Here is a 24,702-nt window from a genome sequence, read left to right on the forward strand (position 1 = left end):
TGAAAGTTTTGGTTAATAAGTAACTTTGCCACTAAAAACTTTCAATATCTGAAGTTTTGTCAAATGATCTTCCCATCTTGGATGAACTGAACATCTTGCCACCTGCCTCGTGTCTGAGCTCAAAGATGAGGCATCCTTATTGCTAAGCATGAGGGGGATTGGGAACCAGTCGACCGGCTCAGCCAGTGCTTGCCAAGAGCTGATTGCTCACCGTGGAAATACCCGGAGTCCTGTGTTGATCTAGGCCTGGTTTCTTGATCTTAGCTGCAGTAATTACACCCCAGTAACTGGTATTATAAACTAAAACACAAAGTAGAGATGAGACGAAAAGGATCTGGTCTTGTCATTGAATGCACTGTTGGTGTAGAGCGGTGGTCCATGGTATGGCTGAGTATTCTACAATAAGTTTTATAATGCATGAAGCTGCCTGTGATATAGATTGTCTGCATTGTAGTGTATGAGGAGTATGAACACACAAAAAAAAGGAAAAAAATTATTAGCTTTAAGTCCAGAAGAAGTTGAAATTTTTCGGGTAGAAGAATTAGAGTTTTACTTTTCACGAACTCTGCAGTATATGCAACTTTTTGCAGTAACTTCTGTTTTCAGTATTCTGTTAAAATTTCAGAGGTCCAAATGAGTGGTGGACCTTTCTTGAAAAAGCTGAATGTTATTGCTTTAACTGTTACCCGCATGTTTCCTCACAGTGAAAAAAAGCCCGACGTTTTTAGATGTGAACACAGGACCCTTCATCAGGACCAACAGCTTTGCCGATGAGCTTGACCTGGAGGGTGAGACGCTGTTGACCCCAATAACTCACATCTCACAGTAAGTCAAGGCTGTTGAATTGTGCATTAGTTGACTTAGACGAGAGAAGCCAATTCATGTGGGAGGAGCTGAAATATGGAGCTGATAGGGCTATCTCAGATATTTGCGTCAAACTCTTTTTACCTTGAAGTTGGTGTATACTGTTCTGAGTGCCAGTAAATCTTCGTTTTGACCTAAGGAAAAGTTCACTTGGCTGTGACACAAGGCTTTAGGTTTTAGCTAATGTCTCTGGGCAGCTGCTGGTCGATAGCCTCAAGATTTTCACATGGAGACAATGTGTGGGAGTACTTGCCTGCTGAGAATTATATGACTCCCTCAACCATTTTCCAGTGGGATAGCTGTAAAGTGCAAATTTTGAAATACTACTTATGAAATACCAGCCTTTCCATTTCAGCAGCACCTTCTCTAACAGTGAAACGATGATCTTCATTGGAAGAAAAGATCTGTTTTGATCTTTATTACTACTTTGTGGTATATAAAAATGATTTTAAATAAGCCTCTGTTTTTTACTTTGGGTTTTGGTTGGTTTTTTTGTCTTTTTAAAAGAAGGTTTTCCACGTCTCTTATGCTAAAATTTTATCTCCAGTTCTCAGATTATTCTAAAAAATTTAGAATTGCAAAAGATTTTTATTCAAATGCTTAAAAAAAAATAATCTTCTGTAATTGTTTAATTCAAACTTCTGTCAGATGCTTATTATTTACCATAGTAGATGTGTGACGGTATGTCCTCTAGCAGAGAAATGAGACAATTTTTTCCCCTCCTATTCCTAGAAATCTGAGGATTTCTGCAGTGAAACCACAGATCAAAATTCTTGGCATACTTATATTTCTGAAGTACAAAACACGCAGAAATGCCTGCTGACAGTTTTCAGGCCTTCCTCCTATACATTATACATGCCAGAGAGGCACGAATGTACTTTTTTATAGGCACTTAAGAAAGGCATTTTTTAAAAAAGTAGGTTTGGGGAGAGTCTTCCCTGTCCCTGCCCCCAAACAAAAGGACTTGCACTTTCAGCTGAATCACCTGTATGTACATGTATTTGTAGGTAGAGGATTTAGGAGACTTGTATTCTGGAAGATTTCTTAGTGGTACAAGCAGGAGGAGGAAGTCATAAATTTCCTCAAGCCTTAGACAAGAACCAACGGAGCAGAAAAAACAGATCTAGAAGTTTCCTTTGTGTAGCTTTTTTAAAACTTTAATTTACCACAACATTGCAGGCTTTCTTTAAGAGAAATAAGCTTTGGTGCTAGGAGTTTTCATTATCCTTTTTGCATTTTGGAAATGATTTAGTTATTTCTCATTGTCACCTTTAATTGATAAATTGCAAATAATAAGGTGCTCCATCGCTTTTAAGTCCAACTTGTGTAACATCTGAGATTTTTTTTTTTTTTTCCTATTAACTACTTGTGGGAGACCTTAGCGTATAGGTAATGCGTTATCAGCTGAAGAACCTTACCAAATTAACACCCTAGTCTTTTAGTAACCTATTTATTTCTCCTTTACTTCCTTAGTTTTTGGTTGTAACTTTTGTTGAAATCTCCCTAGATTGCTGTAGGTCGTAAATGATGGGATGCTACAAAATGTGTCCCGATATGTGGCTTCAACTGAGTCTCTGCTAGGGTTGAAGAAAATGGAAGTCATTGTTTCTTTTAAGACTTTAGTTTTAGATTCAAAACTGCATAAATTGCAAAACTGGATAAAATATTAATTGAAATTTGTTTCTGTGAAGCATGGGTGCCCAAATGTTGTAGAGCCTGAGAACTGTTCACCTAAAAGTGCATTTACTTTGTAGGCAGTTTATTAAAAGGCCTGAAACAATGCTAGATCAGCAAAAAGTTAGTGAAAATCCTGTGTTTTGTAATGTCAGGTGGAGTATTAGCATTCAGGTAACAGATATTCCCAAATATTTTGGAATGGAAAATATTCTAGTGTTTGTTTTACTGTGGGGTTGTGCGTTCTGCTTGCATCTGAGGCGGTTGAAAAGCAAACTGCTGTGCTGCGTTTCACTGGGTACCTAAGCTGCTGGGTGCTGAAGAGCAATCAACGTCCATGAATTATTTAGACAAATGCTTCTTTTCAATTCTTCATTTCAAAGTCCTAGGGAACAAAAGTTTATCAACTGGTTACACAAGTTAGTGGGACCTGCATTAGACACGTGGGCATAGAATTAAGGATCAAATTTAGAATTGTGTAACAGGTAGATCTCTGTGTGCAAAGCCACATACTAATTTTCTGGGTAATAAAAGTGGTTAGTCATTTCAGATCCGTGTTGGTGTGTGTTTTTAACTCAGGCTTGAAAGCTATGCTATGCCTGAAGTAATGAAGGATGAATTATTTTGTTTTGATGTCCCCAGTTGTGAAGCATTTTGTTTCCTTAAAGCCATCATATATACACAGAATAATTGCTCCAGATTTGGTGATAAGGAAATAAGCAACCATATGCAAATCTAAACTCAAGTGCTTAACAAAAATACAGCACCAGCTATGAAAACAAATTAGTATGGAAAAGTCAAATTAAGTGCAGATGTGTCTAGTTTCAGGCCTTAAAAGCAATTCATACTTTGTCAGAGTAACAGAAGCATGAAGACAGTTTCAGAAGCAGAAGCATAATATAAAACTCTTGTTCTAAGGATGCTTGGATTTGAGATTCATAGAACTATTTCCTGCTCAATTATATATTTATTGGAACGTATGAATTAGCTTATCCATAAACCACAGCAAGTGACTCCAGAACAAACATTAATTTTTGACAGTTATAAACGCATGAGTAAGTATTACACTGCTAATTGGAGACATGCAACTGGAAAGTGACTTTTAGTTGACAGTACGAAAAATACTCCCTTTGACAGGTAATGTAAATCTGGCAAAAGCGTGTGGGACCTGCTGTTACTGACAGGCAAACACTTGGCATCATTGTGCCTTAAAAAAAAAATTTGGGCTAAGTTTGTTTCCTCACTTGCATTAGGTCTTGGAAAGAAAATGCCATCTTTCAGCTCTTACGACAAAGGGCTTTAGGCTTCTAGGCCTAAAGTCCCCTTTAAATTGAATTTCAGTGCCCTACTTGTTTATGCGAAAATCTCTCTCTTTTTATAAATGTAGGTGCATATTCCCACTGAATTTAATAGCACTGGTTTTGTGTCTAATAATAAAAACGCAGGTGTGGGGTGTTTTTGCAGGACATACTCCTGGCTGTATGTTAAATCTGTTTTGAAATAAACATTGTACTAAGTGTAGCCCTATTTCTGTGGAATTAGAAATGGGAAATGTTTCATGTGGAAAGATTACTGTACCAGTTAATCATTTGCCATTACCACTTTGAGGAAACAAAATTAATAATAGAAGCACTTTGGGACCTGATGTTCAAACAGGAAAGGGAGAGAATGTCAGAGAAAACGCAGATTTGCAAAAGGTGCAAATATTGAGTAAGATAGGAGTGCGTGGAAGAGTGACTGCACTTTTCCTTCTATGTGAGAAGTTTTCTAAGCAGAAGATGCAGACTCAAGCAGAGCAATCTGTGTAATTAGCTATAATGGATCCCACCTATAAAATGAACTGTAACAGTTAGAAGAATGCAGTACACAGTGGGTTGTTTGAGATAAGACTTGGCTTTTCAGTGGTTTGTTTAATGCTTGTGATCCATTCTGTTGTAAAAGTGAAATAGGAAACTGTACTGTAGCAATACCAGGCCTCTCGTTGGGACTTCTCACTGTTTTCTCTAATCAGTGTGTTCCCGTATTGTCTCCTGTTCCCTGTTTCACCTCATTGGGTCTTTTGTTCTATTTGCATTTTAAAGCAGTGGAAAATCGATGCTACTTGTAGCTGAGCCTCAGCTACCAGGAGTCCTTTCCATGGGTTCGTATAATTGTTTAATTTCAGCACCTTCTTTAACTTTACATTTGGCAGTAGCTGAAGTAGCAAAAAGAAATGCACCAAGCTCCTTAAGGATACAAATGGGAGGGAGAGGGGGCAGTGGTTGGAATTGAGCTGAAAAGGGAAGAAAATAATGAAGAACAATCAGTCTAATATATCTTTATATGAATATTTCTCACCTCTTTAAAGAAGTTTAAAAAGAGCTCCACATTCTGCATGAATCTTTCAGAAATGCTACTGAATGAAAAATAAGTTGATGTCTTATTTCTATAGTTTCCTGTTCTCGGTGTTCAGCAGGTCATTAGACAGTGGTTTGTTTAATCAGTTCTGATGTATAAATGTTTGGTATTTCTTTCTGCTTCTGATGAAGAGTAATCTTTTAAGGAAATACTATCTCTGAATCTATTGTAAATTTACTGCAGAAACATAAATCAAAGGTCATCTCTGAATACTGTATTTAAACTCTTTTTATATAAAAAGTAGCTTGAGTTTTCACAAAGTTTAAAGAAACAGGTAAGACCTCTTGAACAACCCAAACCTAGTTCTGTCCCCTTAAGTATCATATGAAATGAATACTTGCTGTCGTAAGACTACGTAAACCAATATACACTCTAACTATGCAAATTGCTGGAAAAATTCTTGATCTTTGAATTGTGAGTATGGTATCACTTCATATACATCTTTCTCTTGATTTTTTGTTAGTGTTTGGGTTTTTTTTTTGAAAGAATTACAGTGGATCCAGCTGACTTCAGGAAATGTATTGCTCGGTGAAAATGGTTGCTAATATTGCACATTTGAGATCCTGCTATTGTCTATATGGTCAAAGTAACAATAATTCTCGATGTTTTAATGACCCTTCCCCATGTTATTCATATATCTCTTTATTGGGGTGGTGAAAATACATTTCATTAGTTAAGGATTAGTTTTGTCAGTATACAAATAATTTTTCAATGGAGGCTATCTTGCAATGACATACTGTTGTGATCTTAGATTTAATATAGTAGGTTTACACTAAAATAAAGCATTAGATTAAAAAAAAAAAAAGGACTTTCTGTTGTTAAATGTATTTCTATCCCACAAAAATTCTGACATCAGCTTTATCTTCTGTACTATCTCCATCAGCATCTCGGGTGTGGTAGAGAGCCTTTCAGGCATTGTATTAAGAGTAAATGGCAGGCTCCAATGGTGAAGGAGTTTTTAAAAATAAACCCTTCTTTGTTAAGCAGCACAATAGATAGAATGATAAAGCAAAAAAAATTAATGCTTTTTAATAATTTCCAGATTAAGAGGAGATGATAACGCATGGATCTTTCTCAATGATTAAAATGAATTTTGGACACTTTGAAATAGAATGGAAATAATCGAAATGAAGTGTGCTGGTAAACGCTGAGTGCAGTGTCCATGGTGCTGCAGTTACCACGGGCTTTTCTTGGAAATAATGTTTTCTCTCTTTTAAGATTTTTATTAAGTGTCCTATGCTTTAATTACCAGCATATAATCTGTTGGCATGAGATATAACCACATTGCCTAGAACAAAGTGCTGAATGTGTTTTATAATTGTCTCTTTTCTGTCAGATTACCAGCAAGTGGAATCCCTATTTGCTTTGATTTGCTAGCTCATATTGTAAAAGATTCCTGCTTTTATCTTCCTCTTCTATTCCAAAATGACCCTCTGAAGTCTGAGCAAATATTTTTTTTCACTCTTGAGTGGGCAGATGTAACGGCTGACTTCTGCTGTCACAAGTTTTCTCTCTGAAACGCTGCTAACAATATTTAAACTGTGATTTGTATGGGGTCCATTTTATCAGTAATGACAGGGCATGTCAGCAGAATAGCAGTGATAGGAACTGTATATAAGAACATGCTTGAGTTGAGACCAGAGCCTAACGTTCACATATCTCTGGTTACTGTTATGTGCTGTTATCCCGGTCGTTTACTTCTCTTGCAACAGGAAAGTCTTCAGTGCTTGCTGTACGCTGGGCAGCATCCCTTTTTCATTTGGCATGTTTCAGTATGTACTCAAGCTCCCTTAGAAATGCTGCTTACTGTCTCTGCTGATTTAATAGTTTGCGAAAAAAGAGGAGGGCTGTTTCCCTGAGTTATTCCCTTTGGTATGGAAAAGCATCATTTTATATCCTGTGCTTTTGTTACAAATTGGACATAAACTTGGCCATAGAAATGGACCCTAGAACTCTGGGCATATCAAAAGTCTGATTTTCTCATCTGTTCAGCTGATTTGAGCCACTTGAGAATATGAGTTGTCCCTAAAGCTGGTTTAACAAGCAATCAGGAAAGTGTCTTTTTCAGAAGGAAACCCCGGAATGGTGGTAAATGAGACAATGGAATGACTTCGGTGTCGTCATCCCATTCGGGTTTGTCGTTGCCGGTTGCATAGGAGGGGAAAAGAGCTGTGGCAATCCAGTCCTAAATATGGCTAATCCCTTAAATTAGCAATGATCAACACAGTATGGTCATCAAAAAAGACTCGAAAGTGTCTCTGATTCAAGTTAAGAAAGCATTAGTTTGCTGGGGAGTCCTAGTTTTAGGGGGCTGCAGAGCTTGTTGCAGCTCAAGAGCCAGGTGGTTGCAGGAGAGCAGGACATAAACAAACTTGTCTCTTAAATGTAGAAAGGCGAATGGGTATTTTAGTATGTTTGTCGTACTTTATAAGAATTTTATTTCTGGCTTGTGGGTATTGATACCAGCTAGAAGCGCTGCCAAAATAGCTATGGCGTTCCCACTGTGGCAATGAGCTAATAGCACCAGTGTTGTGCATCATCTTCTGCAGCTGCCTTGATTCAAAATCACTGTAAAATCCTCCCTGCACCTGAAGAGTACTGTGGCCACTGCCGTGCTGACACAAATGCAATACCTTGTTTCCAGGTACTATTGCATCTGTCTGTATATATTTAATCTGTCATCCTGTGCCTGGATTGGAAGCTCTGAGTTGGAGACTGGTTTTGTTCTGTGTTTGTATAACATCTGATAGGTGGGGATCCCAGCACATCAACAGTTTCTGTGTTCTGCATCCGATGTCCGCTACGGAGTTGGCAAAAGTTAACTGATAGAGTGTCTTCCATGACACAGGCAGTTATTTATAAACTTAATTTTTATAGATGGATTACCTGAGATGTGCTGAAGACTTGGGCAGATCTTCATGGTGTCTCGTTTCACCCTCAACGCTGTACTAACTCAGCTGCTTCCGACAGTGCAATAAGTAATGTGGCTAACATCTGTCCCATGTGGTTACTCGTTTCTTTTATCTCTCGGGAGAAGTTCTTGTGTACTGTGGTGGGTGGCTGCTTTTTGCATAGATTAGATAGAGTGTGTAGTTTACATCTATAGATCTAAAGACCAGAAGGGATAATTAGATCATCTCCTTTGATCTTGTAAAAGGCAGGCTGTAGCGCTTCATCGAGTTGAAAGCAGCGTTGCTGTGCTGTGTTCTTAATATTAGCAAAAACGTAATAAAATAATTGTATTTCACAAGCTTAGAGAGTGAACAGGTGAAAAATTCAGGTAGGAACCTAGAGTTTGCAATTTCATTTCTCCTTTTATTTTAACTTTCTATCTATTTATTTATTGGAGAGGGAAGTGCTATCATATACCGGTGCTGCTATTTGCCAGAAGGTAGTACTGGACAAATATGTTCTGTGTTGGAGGTTACAAGCCTTTATGAAATAATATTCTCATGGTCTTTTCTCCCTTACTATAAATTGTCACTGATGTATTCAAGTACAGGGTAAAATTACTATTTGGCTATTTTATGTTACTGACAGAGTATAAAAGTAATGTGTTGACTTTTCCTAGTGTACAAACCGTCTAGGCAGAAGCTAAGATAGCTGAGCTATTTCTTTTGTGTTGCAGATGAACGTTGCATTCCTTGGTCTCCAAGTGCTGGTTTACATCTTGATTGATGTTAAGTAATTAAACCAGACTGCAGCTGCTTAGTGATTCAGAAGTACAGGGCTCATGTGCTGTAAAAACAAGAAGCAACTCCCCACTTACTAACTTTTATCATTGTTTAATTTGGGCACCATGCAGTATAATAAGTACAAAAGCTTTTTTTTTTTTTGAGGGGGAGGAGACAATAAAAATGTCCCACTTTTATCTAGCGTTTTAAAAAGTTATATTTATTGTCATCTGAAGTCAATTCCAGAATTAAAATGCAAAGCATAAATAAACATTGTCTTTTATTTCAAGAGGATGGAAGATAGCTTTACTTTTTGTTTATATGTGGTGGATACACCAAAAGAAGTTAAAAACTTGAATAGTAAAATTTAATACTGTTAAATAGCAGTTACATTAGCATACTTTGAAAACTGTGGGCAGCATTATGTCCACACATGCTGCATATACTATGCTAAATTGGTGTCGGAAACATACCTGGATTTGGCATCACGGCTCTCCAGCAAGAATCAATTTGATAACGGTACAAGGTTGTTGGAATGCCCGTCAAGATCCGTATGTGCCAACCAAGAGACATAGTTGACCACGGAGACTTATTCCATGTGCAGGCACAAACTAGTAAATGAGCATTTTTAGCAAAATTATAATTCTAATATTGGTTAAAATGTTAGCATTTGTAAATATTTCTTTTCATTAATGAAATGATGGCTGTGGATGAGAGCGTAGTGACAGATCTCTGTGTCTCTGGGGCAGACGGAGCTGGAAACCAACACAGCGTAACAAGGAAATAGTTTGTCGAATGTGTTTTTGACCTGAAGAATGTCAGCCACCAGTATAGGTTAGGGGTGGACCTGCTGGAAAGCAGCTCTGAAGAAAAGGATCTGGGGTTCTTGGTAGATAGTAAACTATCCACGAGCAAGCAATGTGCCCTTGTTGCCAAGAAGGCCAATGGAATTCTGGGCTGCATAGGGAGGAGCGTGGCCAGCAGGTCAAGGGAGATCATTCTCCCCCTCTACTCTGCACTGGTGAGGCCACAACTGGAATACTGTGTCCAGTTCTGGGCTCCCGAGTTCAAGAGTGACAGGGAACTACTGGAGCGAGTCCAGCATAGGGCAACCAAGATGACTGAGGGACTGGAGCACCTCCCTTATGAGGAAAGGCTGAGAGAGCTGGGACTCTTTAGCCTGGAGAAGAGAAGGCTGAGGGGGGACCTGATTAATGTTTACAAGTATCTAAAGGGTGGGTTTAAGGAGGGTGGAGCCAGACTCTTTTCAGTGGTTCCCAGTACCAGGACAAGGGTTAACGGGCACAAGCTGGAACACAGGAAGTTCTGATCAAATACAAGAAAAAACTTCTTTATGTTGAGGGTGACAGAGCACTGGAACAGGCTGCCCAGGGAGGCTGTGGAGTCCCCTTCTCTGGAGACTTTCAAGACCCACCTGGATGCAGTCCTGAGTAATGTGCTCTAGGCAATCCTGCTCTAGCAGGGGAGTTGGACTAGATGATCTCTAGAGGTCCCTTCCAACTCTGAAAATTCCCTGATTCCATGATCTAATTCCAGGCGCAACTATCAAATCCAGGTGTGGAACATTATGGTATTAAAAACAAATAGCACATGTGACCTTAGGGACCTTTGTATTGTAATACTTGGATAACATTTAATTTCTAGTAAGGTCTTGTGAGAGCATCTTTTGTAGTAAAGTGCATCACGTTGGAAAAGGGGAAATCAACAGCTGGTTTAAATATTGCTGAACAGCACAACAGGACAGCAGTGCTGAAGGAAAATACCTTTTTGTAGCAGTATTAACGCGCAGGGAAACAATTGCAAAATGTGTATATGAGATAGTTTACCTGCTGTAATACTGTAATTGTGCAGGAAATTGTATGCTGTGCATTCTGTGGGTAAAACTGATCTGAAAATTACTCCAACGTATTATCAGTACAAGTTGATTTTTCCTAATAATTTAATTTGAGTGTTTTACAAAGGTAAGTATTGTGGTTGCAGGTTTTCTCACAAGTAAATGCTGCTGCCGGTATGACCCGGGCCCAGTTCAGAATTAATGTGGTATTTTCCTCTTGCTGTACTTCTCTGGAAATCCTTTTACAGCACTGACGCATTAAAGAGTTCCTTCTGCAGCTGCTGTTTCTGATCACTATTGATGATTTTTTTTTTTTTCCCAAAGTTAAAAACATGGTCAAATATGCTTAACACCCTGCTGATGAAGCAAAGCTTTGCTGGAAAATGCTTGCTTACTGCGATGGAAGGTTTTCTTTGAAACATTTGCCAAATCCCAGGCAGATCTGTAAGGTGGGCAGCTCTGCGCATCATCTGGGATGCTGGGTGCGTGAAATGCGGCATGCCTGGCTTTGGGCCTTGGACAGAGAGCCCATGGCAGGTCATGGAGCTGTTGACTCAAATTTACTTTCCTCATCTGACTGCAAGGACTGGAAATAGTTGTGATTTCACTCAGCGTCTCAGGGACTTTGTCATTCCCATGTTTAGAACTGTATGTTTGGCTTTACTCACCACAGGAAGTTAAGCTGGGAAAAGCTAAAGCATTTTCATTGTGTTGCAGACAAAATACCCTAAATACCTTACAGTAGTTGTCAGCCTGTCAGCAAACTAAAGCTAGGCACCTGACACGTTGCTCACAGTTGTGTTTTGGTCTGTGTTTTTCTCGGGTTCCTGTATCACGCCCCTTTCTGTGGTTACTGAGTGCCTCTTGGGATAAAAGTAAATACAGAAGCTAGTCATTGCTATGTCCGGTTGCTCCTCTATGTCTTTCTTTCCCAAGGAAAACTGATGTGTTTGTGTTCAGCTTTTTCCCTTTTTCTCCCCATGGAAAATGTATAAATATTATGTCAAAAGGGAAATGGATCAGAAAGTGGTAACTGTTGTTGTCAGTCTGTCTTCATGTCCCTTAGGTCAGGGACCTACCCCACAACCGGGTCTCATCTCCTGTGCAGCCGAGCGTCATTGGTACAGAAACGTCACTGCTCCTGAAAAGGGGAGTTATTGAGAGTGGTGGGGATCCCAGGGACTTGATCTTTTGGGGATTTTGGGCCCGTATGTAGTACAGCCTTGAAAATAAAGGCATGTTCAGTGTGATGCAATGTCCTGCAGAGAGATGACGATGTGAGCAGAGCACAGCAGAAACAACGCCCTGCATTCTGCAGTAAGAGTGGGATCAAGAAGCGCTTGAACCAAGCATAATTCTTCTCCAGTTGTAGGTTTGGTATGGTGGACTTCACAGGTGTCAGGCAGTGGTGAATGGTTTGAAACTCCTCGCAATCCATTATTTTAAAGTTGATTCTTAAAACAAACCGGAAGCTTGTCTTGGGCTGTCCCGCAGACGGTGGGACATGCAGGACAGCACCAGAGCGGTGCGGGATGTCAGTTTCCCTTTGTTAGCGGCATGAGCTGGCGGCAGTGCTCAGCTGACCACAGTTGGGGCTGGAAAACCAAAGACACAAGCTCTGTATGAAGCATTCGTTTATTCACCTAAGTCTGCAAGTCAGGCGTCAAGTTGTCTCCATTGTTGAATGTGAAGTGTCCAGGACTTTTGTGTTGGGAGCACAGGGAGGTTGCAGAGGTGAAATGCATCCTTTTCTTCTCCTGTCCTACCTAAAGTCTCTAGGATGCTGAGCTGCCGCGCGTGTGTGCTTTCATTGCATTGTTTTCCAGAAACCGCGCTCTGGATTTAGAGTCCTGCAGTGATTGGCAGTATGCATACAAACAACAAAAACAAGTCCTGTCTGGAGATGTTATGCTGTACCTGTTCTCCTGAAAAGAGACTAGGACAAAGCTCAGTTTGAAAGCACTACTCTATATTAGCACGAAAGGTAAAGACTTGCATACATGCTTTGCGGTAGAGGATGTACACGGTGCTTGCTGCTGGTGTGTATGGAGCCTGTGCTGAGAACCACGGACATGGGAAGTACGGTACCAGTCTTTAAGTCCTAAAATAGCTGCTGGGATAATAAATAATGGGGAGATGCAACCACAGTGGATTTGTTCTTTAGTGACTTTAGTAAGTGTTCTCAGTCCATCTGCTTTTTATTTTAGAAACCTAATCCAGTCCTGTCTATGTAACATTTTCAGATACTAATTTGGAATGCATTCTTATCCACGCCCTTTGTTACACTCTAGAATCTTGATTTATTTTTTTTTTTAAAAAAGGCTATTTGCAGTCTTCCTTTTTTTTTTTTTTTTTTTTTTTTCTTTTGGCCACCCACACTGGGGGCACCTGCCAGGTCTTCAGGGATACTTCCTTTATTCTGCAGGGCTCTGAGGATTTCTGTAAGTGTGTGTGCTCTGTCTCATCCATTCATCATTATTACATCTTAATGTAGGTCTCAGGTTTGCTAAATTATGTTAAATCACTTCCACATTGGAACACACTAATAATTTTAAATCATTGTGCGCTGCAAACAGCAGGATCAGATTATTAGAGCTTTTAATTGCTTCTGTCTTTTTGTCTGAAGGCTTTTGGTATTTTACTATAAATTATGAACTTGCAAATAATGTATATTGTAGGCTTGTAGCATTACCACAAATGGCCTATTGAAGTCACAGTACATCTAGGAACCCTCATTTTCTGATGGAAGTACAGTTTAAAGGCATGAACTTCACAAAAAGCAGTTCAATATAAATCATAATTAATGGAGCTGTAGTCATAGTTTGCAGATTCCCTGAGTATGAATTATTAGAAATATTTGGATGGCAGGAGTCTGTAATTTGTTAATGATTTTTTTTTTTTTATTTATGCAAGGTGTCCCTGTGTCAGAAAGAACTGGAGGGGGTGGGGGGGCAGAGAGAAAAGGAGGAAAGGGTAAAAGCAAGCCAAGAGTCTGAAGCCTGGGAATATTCACATATGAATTGCAAGCTTTTGAGTTCTCTGATTAAGCAGGATATTTGTGTAGAATGCAGAACATATAAAACATGCAGTAAAGAAATGAAATTGGTAGCTATACAGAGTTACATGTGATGGAGAAAACATTCAAAGTGCATGTGGCAGCAGTGACGGATCTAGCACGGAGACTGAAAAAAGAGAAAGAGTAGGCAAGCAAAATGAGTTGGAAAGCTGTACCTTAATTACTGGCTTACCCTTGGCCCATCTGAACGTCCTCTGGTCAGTTTATTACAAATGCCTAAATGAATTTTTCTGGGGGGAAGTGTTGGAGAGGAAGGGGAGAAGTGTTGGAGATGCTGTGATGAAGCAGATGGATTCTGGGGGAAGGAGAGAGGAGGAAAGAGAGTAATTGAAGGATGTAAGCTCCAGTGAACAGAAGGACAGGCAAATCAGCAGTGACAGAGGGAGGAAATGAGCTGAGGATATGGGAGAAAATTTGGCTGATCTTCGTGATACCGTTGGACACATTTATGCTTGGAATGTGATGCCTTTAATTCTGTTGGCATTGGTGTATTTCAGAGACCCAGATTATTAAAGTTGTTCTGATGGCTTCATATTTTTCAGATATTAAATCTGTGATGCTGCATTCTAGACACCTTGGTGCTTGGTACTCCTCTAGGAACTATGCAGATGTGGATGTGTGTTCAGAAGAAACAACTTCCAGGAAATTAACCTTGTCATTTCTTCCTCCTACCTTTCTATCCAAAAGCTTTCCGTTTGCTGATACAGAACTGTGAGATCTGCCGTGAACAATACTGATCTTTTAGAATTTGCCGCTTGTTTCCATCAGTTCAACTCAGTTCATATCTGCTTAGTTCCAGTTCTCCACTTTTCCCCCCTCAGTGTTCCCCTTTCCCAAGGTTCAGTGGAATACCTTGGCCCAGGGTTTCTACCCACACCAGTGCTTCCTCCTGTCTCCAGGCCTCTATGTAGAGAAGACATTGCAGTTCTGCAGCTAGGAAATTATTATTCCCTGTTCATCTTCCCTACCGTCACTCCTAACTAGTGCGTGTGCTCCCACAGGGCATGTGCCGGTAGGACAGAGAGACGGCTGCTTCCTTAGAAGAGAGGAGGGGAGTCCCTGGTGGCTCCACAAACTTGAGCGAGCACCAAGGGAAAACTGAAGGGGAGACCTGTGAGCTGAAGTCAGTGCTGCAGGCCAAAGGGCAAGCAGACCGGTAGTTTTCATCACAATTCATATAACAGTGCTTTTTGGTTTAGCTTTGCCGAAGCTGCGTGAAATGAGCAAAAATGAAGCATTTTCTGTATTGTATTGTAGCCGGTGTTTTTTGAGGCAGAAGACTTCTAGTTCAGTCTTTATGAATGATTGTCTTCCTTGGCCAGAGGGCCTCTCTTATTTAATTTTTAAAAAATTTCCTTTACCCTAGTCATGAAGAAAGACACCCAGTTCTTCCCTTGGTTCTTGATGGCAAACATCTGATCTAGCTCTGACTGACTGCCATCTGCCAGCGTCATCGACGGGCGTGCACTTACGTTCACCCTCTTGGCTTAACAGGAAAAAAAATGGCTTAACTGTTTAGCACTTCACAGGTGCCACACGAGTTACTGATACCTGCATAAACCCCGCATTACCTGTCTTTGGCCCCTTGTGCTAAAGGACAGATTATAATGTTTCGTAACACATTTGAAATAATTTCCAAGTTTCCAAACACATGCATGGTATGTTAATATATGTAAATTATGCATGGAACCAAATTCTCATTAGAAAACTATTACAGCCCTTATGAATCCCTTAAAACTTGGAAACTGAATGTGTGTTCAGCAAAGGTGTTGCTTTGTTTGAGCAAATAATTTTAAACGTAAGCTTATATCCTGTATATGTCTATGTGCCCACTTGGACCTCTGATGTCCTTTGTGAATTTTCCCCTTGTAGTACATATAGTATGTTGTTCATGGTGACGTAGTCTTCTGTATTCAGAGCTACTAGTGAATTACACTGTATGTCTAACTTGGTGGAGTTAGCTAATAATCTTGCTATATGATGTCATATAATTAATTTTATAACTGACCTATAAGAAAAAAAGGGATTATGTAAAGAAAATAGCTTTGAAAGGGAAACAGCTTTTTTCCTTTTTTGTTGTTGTTAATAAACCTGTCAGTGATTTAGGATTGTATTACTCTGGAAATACATGTTGCTATTTTCTGAATTGCTTTCTATCACCTATACCCTACATTTTGTTTTGTCATAGTTTCAAGAGCTGTAGAACTCTAGTTTCATACTCAAGAAACTAGCTTAATTTTTTATTTTTTTTCCATGTTAAGAAAATACAAGTAAGGAGAGATGTTCTGAGAAACCCCCCTGGTAAAGGAAGGGGATCTAGTTTGACACAAGGGGGCAGTCATGTTATGTATGAACTTATGCCTACTTTTAAGTTATTCAACCATGGGTTAATAGTCAACTGGATGACAAAAATAGTGTTGTAGGGTGGCATGAGTGCAGTCTTACATTTAGCAAGATTCACCGGTGCGCCAAGAAGTAGAATGGCTGCCAGATTTTTAGGAAAGATTTATTTGTAATATTTTTTTGAAGACAAAAAAGCCTGTGTGTATATGATAAACTGAGTGCTTTGTTCTTAAAGGTTACATACTTTTTATATATATATATATATATTTATATGATAATGTAGGTCGTAGATGAGATGACTGCAGTACTTTCCACATGTGTCACCTACAGGCATCTCACTCAAGTGTTAGTATCTCCTCGGGACTGGGGACTAAAAGGAAATCTAAACATAATATATCTTTTAAAAACTCTGGATACGAAGGATTTTAGTTGGAAAGTGGACTTGGTTTAAAGAGTGTTGATTCTGTGAGAGGGATTGAGTAGATCTCTCCAAATTTGTTTTGGATGGGAGATAGGATAGCACTCGAGAAGCCTCATTTCCTTCCTTTGCATCCCTGCTCGTTGCCTTCCTGGAAAGGCCAGTTGAGTGATGTTCAGTACAATTAGTGAAGACTCAGTACAATTACTGTGTTCCATGCTTGTTGGGAGGCATTAAAATTTAAATTTGGCAGACAGTGATAGTGTTTTACCTGGATCATGGTCCTCTCCTGCTTTTTGATTGCAAGATCCAACTACTCTCAACATGAAACTGAATCTGCTTGATTTGCTTCATAGGTGAGGCTGCATGAGTGCAGAGTTCCAGAACTATAAAGTAAAGTGATTTTAATCTTTAATCCTAATCTCTCATGACGCATCACGAATGAGTCTTGCGGCACAGGTCTCAAACCCAGCCTTGCAAACAAGTTTCAAGCATAGGTCCATGGTGAGAATAGGTCTCAGAGGAGAATGGAGGGAAGAAAAATAGTTAGCAGCTTAGCATGTTATCTAACTCTAAGTTTGGAACCTGTTTCCTATTAAGAGAGATCACATATTTAAAAGCTGATCGACCTGATCATTAGTTGCTGTAGTATTCTGCTGAACAGGGCTAGCGGTAGCATTCTGTCACTTTAGCATGTCAGAAATCTCCCTGGTTTCTGGAAACTATTGATAGAAGGAGGAAAAACCCTTGAAAGATGAGACAAAATGTTATAAATAGTGCTGGAACCGCTGAGCCTTTGACTAGACATAAACAGGGTGTAAGTGACTCAGATGGGTGATAATCCTAAAGTTTATGTTGCCATCTCCTAGTGTGTCTCACTTGAGGTCGTTATTGTAGAATGTGGTCTTTTACTTGGAAAACTACAGTACTTGGGAAGTTGCAGTTTTTTAAATGGTTTCTTTATCATGGCATTTTGTTATATATACTTTTTTGGACTGAGTATTAGTTTCATTATGTACGGCATACTTTGCTGCCAGGAAAGGAAAAAAAAAAAAGAGTCGGCTTACTTCTCCTTCGTGTGTTCCCTTATTTTCACCTCCTTAGCCAGGTAAAATTAGCAAGAAAAAAAATACAGAGACATGCATGCACTGATGTATAACTCAACATTACTTTTTTTGCAAGGAAACAAGGCCAGTGTGATCCTGTTGCCAGCATGTCACCAATCCCCAGGTAGGTTTTGAACAGGTTGTCCGGTCTTACCTTAATTTTATAGGAGTTAAGTCTAAATGATACTTGATTTCATGAAATAAGCAGTTGTGTAGGAGAGGAGGAGGAAGAGGGAAGGTTCCTCCACCCAAGTGAAAGGTTTTAGTCTGCATTCAATCTTACTGTTAGACAAGGCACAATCCACACAGAGAGCCACAAGAAACCATGTTTTGTAAATTCTCCTGTGCATACATCTATTTCTTCTACTAGTGAGAGGATGAGATAATATCTAAGCTTGAAAGCTGGGAAATGCCTATAATTCAATGAAGTGAAGCCCTACAGGAAGTGTACATGCGTACGCCACATGAGCAATGAAATCGTTAGGGAAGATTGCTGCAATTAGGCTGTTTTCTCAACTATGTTTACACTTCTTGTAGTAAGCCGGTATCTTTACAGCTGTTAAACGGTTGACACGTGAGGACAGTCCCTGTACCCCCCATAATTCTTCTGTTCTTCTTGACAAGTAGGCTCAGACTGATTTCATACAACACTTCAATGGATGTTTTGATTCAGGGAATGAATATTTCACTCTCACTCAAAGCCTAACTAGTGAGACTATACTAACCTTGAACTAGGTGTTTTCAATTCCAGCATCTGTCCGCTCCCAATGTGAAATTGTCTATATTCTGCTCCAGGTTATAGAGGGAAAAGTAGATAAAGCAGCTCTGTTTGGGACAGATGGGGAGAAAGACCATGCTGCAGCAGTTCTTTGACAATGTAAGGCTTAGAGTATCAGTCAAAGTAATTCATTTTTCTGACAGCAATATGTTCTACTTATCTCCATGAAAGGACAAAGCACATGAGGTGTACGTGCCAAAAATTATCCATATTCTCTGATAGGGCTTGAAGAATTTCCTTTTTCGTGAAATTACATCTCATAAGGATTGTGTAGGAGTCCATCATTGACTTTTCTCTAATACTTTTTCCTCTAAGCTGTTGCATCTTAACCCCATTTTTGATGCATCCCTGAGAGGGAAAATGCTGCTGCATTGCAGGGAAGTAAGCTACAGAGTGTGCTAATTAATCTTGGTTAATTAGAAGTAGGTGAATATGTTCTTACGGGCCTTCCCATAAGATTGTTAAAGTACAGTTTTTTTATCAAATGGAAATAAAGTTAAAAGTTTGTTCATCAGCTTATCGTGGGAGTTCGCAAATCTGTGGATAAATTGTTGGCCAGATTCCTTTGTCCTTTTGTCCCTTCTTTTCACTGGAAAGACAAAGTATATAATTTCATAATCTGTCATGTGGATTTAAATGATTTAAAAAAAAAAATACTTTTCTGTCTTGTAAATCATTGCCATAGGATAAAAGTTGTCGATATCTGAAGGATGAAATTCAAAGTGGCAGCATGTATATTTTCGGAAGTTCAGTTTTAACTTTGGGCAGAGGCTCATTTGTAATCCCTGTTGGACAATGCGTTTGTTCTCTTCGACAGTTGAATAAGGGGAAAAGACATGTTGAAAAATGTGTTCCTGTCCTCCTCTTCTGTGTGCTTTTCTCTACGTCTGTGCTTAGCAGAATCCCTCGGGGTATCCTGGATTGTATTTACCAGGAAGAAAGAATACCTGACTAGACTAGCATTACTCCTCATGATTATGGTGTCATCAATTAACTTATATGACTCAAAAGTGAAGCTTGCCAGTCATTTTAAAGCTTTGGATAATGAAACTCAGGAAGTTTGTTCCTACGGCAAATTTCTTCAACCTTTGTTTAAAATAGTATAAAATAACTTCCTTTAATTGTGGAAATATACTGCTGGCAAAAGGCAAGGGCATACTATAACCCTTTAAACATTAGAAAACACGAGTCCGTCATATCTGACAGGTTAGAACTGGTTTCTCCGCACATCCAATAGTAGACAAATAGCAACAGTGTAATAATTAAAGCTTAATCCATGTAGTCATAAGCTATTATAAGTAATTGCGACTATTGCTGCTTAGGAATTTTGCTTTTCTTATCTTTCGGAACGGGATGTTTGGGGTTTTTTTTTTCCCCCCTCCTTAAAGAAGGGGAAATGCCTCAGTGCTTTTAAAGGGCTGGTAGGGCAGCTTGACAGTTATGTAAGCAGCTGTCTGCAGAAATTCATTAAATGTCTGATTGTGCATAGCCACGTCTGACCCTTGGTGCTCATGCTGAGCTTTCCCCCCGCCAGCCACCTTCTCGTCTCTGGTTGATATTGTGGATATTCATTTACAGGGATGCAGACTTCAGCGGTCCTCCTCCCAGTAAAGCATGCCATGATCCCTTCAACTTTGTAGGCAGGGGTTCACTTTTTTATGTGAAAGGCGAAAGGAATTTGGTCTCTAAATGGTGTGGCTTCACAGAAGAATTGAATGTGGTCCCATACACATACTTGCCTCTTACAACTTTTCTGTTTAATTGTTTGAGGCTCTTCTGTTTTCTTAGGTGATCTTCTAAGAGATCCAAAAAGTGGGGGCTTTTTAATCTCCAGCTGTACCTGATTCTATTTTTGAAAGTACCCGTGTTTACTGGCCTACTGCGCACGCCACCATGTCACTGAGGGAATCATGAGCAATTCTAGCATTAAAGGAAAGCATAGATTTTTAGTATTTCAAGGGGTGCTCAACAACTCGTATATTTGGAATTTGTGACCTTACATCCTATACTTATTCTGTTCTGTGTTATATCACTTTGGCAATCTCCTGTATTCAGATTTTTATTTTTCAACGTCATAGTTCCATGTCAGTTTCTTCTTTAATGAAATTTCATCAAGATTTCTAAAATGAATCTCACAGTCACGTATTTCTTAGCTCTACCCACTTGTTGATGCCATTTATGGCCAAAAGAATCTTAAGATCAATGTGGGACTCCTTCTGGCTTCTGTTTAGATTGTGAACAGTTTGTTTTCATGGGGTTTTTTTTCTGCACTTGTTGAAGCTGAGAGGTGGCAGGACTAAATCATACAAAGACTGAAGCCACCAGGCTTAGCAGGGTTAGTCAATGACCAGAAGATATACTAGAGCTGGAAGTTTTGGGAAACACTTTTATAGACAAGGTATAGTGGAACTAAAAAGGCTGTTCTAAGGTTGCAGAAAGCTGTCAGTCTGTGCTTTCTGCTTCTTCTGCCCTAGTAGCTGCACTGATAGTTTTGTTCGTTGCTACAACTAAATATTGTACCATGCACTTTGTTGGACAGTAATTCTTGTATTGACCATCCCACGCTTCCTACAAAATGCCAAACCCACTCAGCTGAGTTGGTAGTTAAGCCAAAGGAAGAATACACAACTTTTGGGAGTAGCTGTCTTGTGAACACGTAGACCCTGATTTAGGTAATTGGTTAAGCGTGTGCTTTGAGTGCTTTCTGAGTCTTAAGAGCTTCAGTGGAGGTAACGTTTTGTTTAACATACAGCATGTGCCTGCATGCGTTGCTGAATGAGATCCAGCTGAATCCCTGTAAAAGATCAGGGATTAGAATTGAGATTCTGTGATTCTCTTGTTTGGACTGTGTCTGCCAACTATGAGCCAGGTTGAGTAATCATAGCATTGCCAGCCTCCAAAAGGTCATAAATTGTGAGCTGGCCCTGCTGAATCACAACGCTTAAGGAAGTACTGGCATCTCTTTTTAACCTTTTGTTTCTTTAACACTTAGTCTACGCATAGTTTCAAGCCCTTTTGTAAAGCTAGAAATACGCTTAAAAAAGGGAAGGTGTTCACATAAATCCTTAAAGTTTCATTCCTTCAGGTTTTTTCTTGTATTCTTTCTCTTGGTCTGTATATCACTTTTCTCACACACATACATCCTATGTTTTTGTTTCCTTTCATCACTCAGAGAGAGAGAGAAGCAGATCAGTCGATGGCTTTGGAGGGGGAGGAGGGTTCCAGCTCCCTGGAGGATTCTCATCTACGCACAAAGTAGACTAAAGGATAGTGAAGAAACTGAGGCACAGAGGAAAAGGAAACCTTTACTATTTCACTAGTTAAAACAATTTTTACTATGATTTTGTGTCCGCTTTGGCTGGTGCATATCTAGAATTTTAAATCTAGAATGTATTTGAGCTTGACCTATGGGAAATATGTCAAGAATGGACAACGGTTTTTTATTGCCTAGGATACCTGGGTAAACAGCTTCCATTTTTTGCAATGGTGTAGCAGGAAGCATGCAGCAGGAGTCAAGGAAAAAATCCATGGCCTCAGCCCTTTGAGCTGGGGGAAACTAGAGAGCATGGGGCATCCCAGCCCAGTGTGGAGCAGACCCATCAGCCTGGCGTGTGTCCAGCGAGGACGCTTTACCCTGATGGTGTGGAAGGCTGTGGGGGTGTCTATGTATAAATGTGCGTGTGTATGTTCATTTACAAACTCATTAATTCAAGTGAGCACTTCCCTTTTTCTACACCGTTTATTCCACTCTGCTTTTAAGCTGATTTGGGCTCCTTAATTGCTCTTGTACTTTTGGCAGCCGAGGTGCCTTTTGTGCAGGGCAACCCGATTCCGTTTGCTATCTAATCTGTGACTTGTTTTGCAGATTCTCTGTTCGTAATTCTGCTAATATCTATTTTCTTTAATCTAAGAAAATGACTATGTGTCCAATAGGGTTATTCTTCCTTTCTATTCAGCTGCCAATGCAAGCAATGAAAGATGTGTATTTCATACTCTTGTCATAAATTGTGATTCGTTTATTGACAGTAGTTTCTACTTAAAACCTCTGCGACTGCATGCATTCTCACAAACACGCACGCTTAGTTCTCCTCAGGAAGTATAAAATGCGTTTCTGAAGACCAGAGCGAAAACGTTTGTGAACTCGACCCAAAGGTAGACAGCGGGTAGCTCGTTTCCCGCCCAAATCCCGAGGTTTGCTCTGCATTCCACTGCTGTGCCGTGTGTTTGTTGTCCGAGCGCAGACACATGTTCAGTCTAGCAGCTCCTCTTTCAGCCAGTGTTTGAGCAGCGGTTAAAAGAAGATGCACTCATGCGGAAAATCCTGGCAGCAGGCACCCTGGATTGTGTTACAGCAGCTGTCCTCAATGGGAAGGCATTGATGTTTACAGTGTGTGTTTTTCCATGGAATTTTGTTTGTCTGCCGTATATATACAACACAGGCTATTCTTCTCTGTGTGATGGTTTTGGGGTTTTTTTCAGTGCTTTATATACAAAGTATTTTCTGTGGTAATATTTATATGTTAAATGGGAATGCAGATGTAAGGCAGACGCTGACTTGAAAACATTCGCAGTTAAAAAGTCTGACATGTAGTAATTTAGATTAATCAGCATCTTTGAAACAAACAAAAAAAAAGGGGGTCAGAAAATAGCGTCACTGATCTGAAACATGCAATCTTGCTTCAGAATACATATTGAAAAATCTGGGGAAAAATCAGAAATGCTTTTTTAAAAACCTATTTATCAGCACACTAATTAGTGAATTCTTTTTCATAGATAATTTTTTTTTTATTTGCATGGAGCCTTGAGGTGGTGTTGTAATCTGAATTGCAAATGGTTTAACTGTCAGTAACAACATCAGATGTCTTGATATAGGATGAAAAAACCCTTTTTGCATTATTTTTCCCCAACATATCAATGTAATGTGGTATCACTTTTTCATAGCTATTTTTAATGGACTTGTGATTTTAGCACCTAGGCCACAATTGGCACAAGCATATGGTGATGTCACTCCTTCTGCCTCTGTCATACTCCCATTTATTTTGGGGGGGAGGAATTTTTTTCTTGTTTTATTTTTCTCCTCACTGAGGTCATGCCCATGGAATTCAATGGGCCTTGCATTGTTTTCCAAAGCCATAGTTCAGCAAAATGCTTCGATGTGCTTGCTTAAAGTGGATGTTAGGCAGCGATTGGCTTGGGTAGGATTTAAGCACTATCTTAAGTGCTTTTTGGAGCATCAAGGGATTTTGTAGCTTATGGATAAGCAAATGCCTTAAATGCCTTTTTTTTTTTCTTTTCTTTTTTCCCCCTGGGCTCACATTTATAACAAGTTGGACATGAATTAAGGCCACTTCCACATTTGTGAGACACCCCTACATCACTCCAAGATCTGCCCATCCTATAATAGCACCATCGTGCAATGCAGCAAGGTGTGAAAAAAGGAGAGCCTCGAGGCAATCAGACCCTAATCCTGCTGGATACTTTGTGAATAAAAAGGAGGAGCATAATACATGTGTGAAATTGAATGGGCATCCTGAACCTGTGTCTGCTACCTGAGTATGTTTCTCTGATCTTGGGAAACATCTGTCTTTGGGTTGCATCACTTGCTGTTTTGCCGTTGTGATAGGATGTAGATGGAAAGCTGAAGTCAGGCAGTCTAGCCGCTCTTCAGCAATTGCATGCCCTGAAAAATTTGCAGAACAAAGTTTCAAATGGCATTTGGATGAAGATGTGCACTGCCAGACACAAAACTGTCTTAGGTTTACAGAAAGCAGTAGTGTGTGTGTGTGTACGGGTCAGCCAGCCCCCAGTCTTCCCAGAGACATACAAAATCACACCCTGAGGCTTGCAGTCTGGCATAATTAGGGAACATCAGCAAAAAACCCACCCAAATGGAACACAGAATTTGTGAAATAGTCTGCTTTGACTTTTTAGTAAAAGTCAGTGTTCAATACTGGGACTTTAGTCCATCCATTGAGTGGTGCATGGGAACCCATCGCTGAGTTACACACAGTGAGGCAGTCTGTACCTGTACCGCAAGGAGCTTGAGTTTCCATCATTTCCTAGCTTCTGTCTTGGTATGCTGGAAAAAAAAGCCCCAACTTTTAATTGTACACAAAACTGTATTTTCAACTAAAAGACTGCACAAGTGTAGCAACGGCAAGCCTTCGCATCTAGTCCGAACTTCTATCAAAGACGTGTATGTCAGTGGGAGCCTCTTACTGCAGTGTGGCTGCAACAAAGCCCAAAACAGCATGAAAAGTGGAAGGTGTACAGGGCTGCAGTTCAGACAGTCTTCCTTAGGCATCAAAAGTGTCTTATTTTTACTAGTACCTCACACAGTCAAGGAGTCATAGTTAGTTTCAGCCAAGTCTTCTTTCTCTTTGATCTCTATGCTGCCTGCTATTATAAGATACTGAATTATCACCTCCTCCCTCAGGCTGTCTCAGAAGTTTACAGATGCAAACTTTCAAATCAGACAGTTTATGTTCAGCAAGTTTCCTCTTACTCCCTACCATTG

General features: G+C 39.7%; 1 protein-coding gene across 4 annotated transcripts in view; it reads left to right on the top strand.

Moving 5' to 3' along the window:
- Positions 1–24,702, top strand: part of KCNQ1 (potassium voltage-gated channel subfamily Q member 1) — a 364,018-nt gene that overhangs the window by 113,996 nt on the left and 225,320 nt on the right. For all 4 annotated transcript variants that reach the window (XM_074585726.1, XM_074585723.1, XM_074585724.1 and 1 more), the window contains one exon: positions 705–825. In XM_074585726.1, the coding sequence (XP_074441827.1) occupies positions 705–825 (121 nt within the window). The remainder of the gene's footprint in view (positions 1–704; positions 826–24,702) is intronic.

Source organism: Larus michahellis, chromosome 4 (genome assembly GCF_964199755.1).
Source record: "Larus michahellis chromosome 4, bLarMic1.1, whole genome shotgun sequence".
NCBI lineage: Eukaryota > Metazoa > Chordata > Aves > Charadriiformes > Laridae > Larus > Larus michahellis.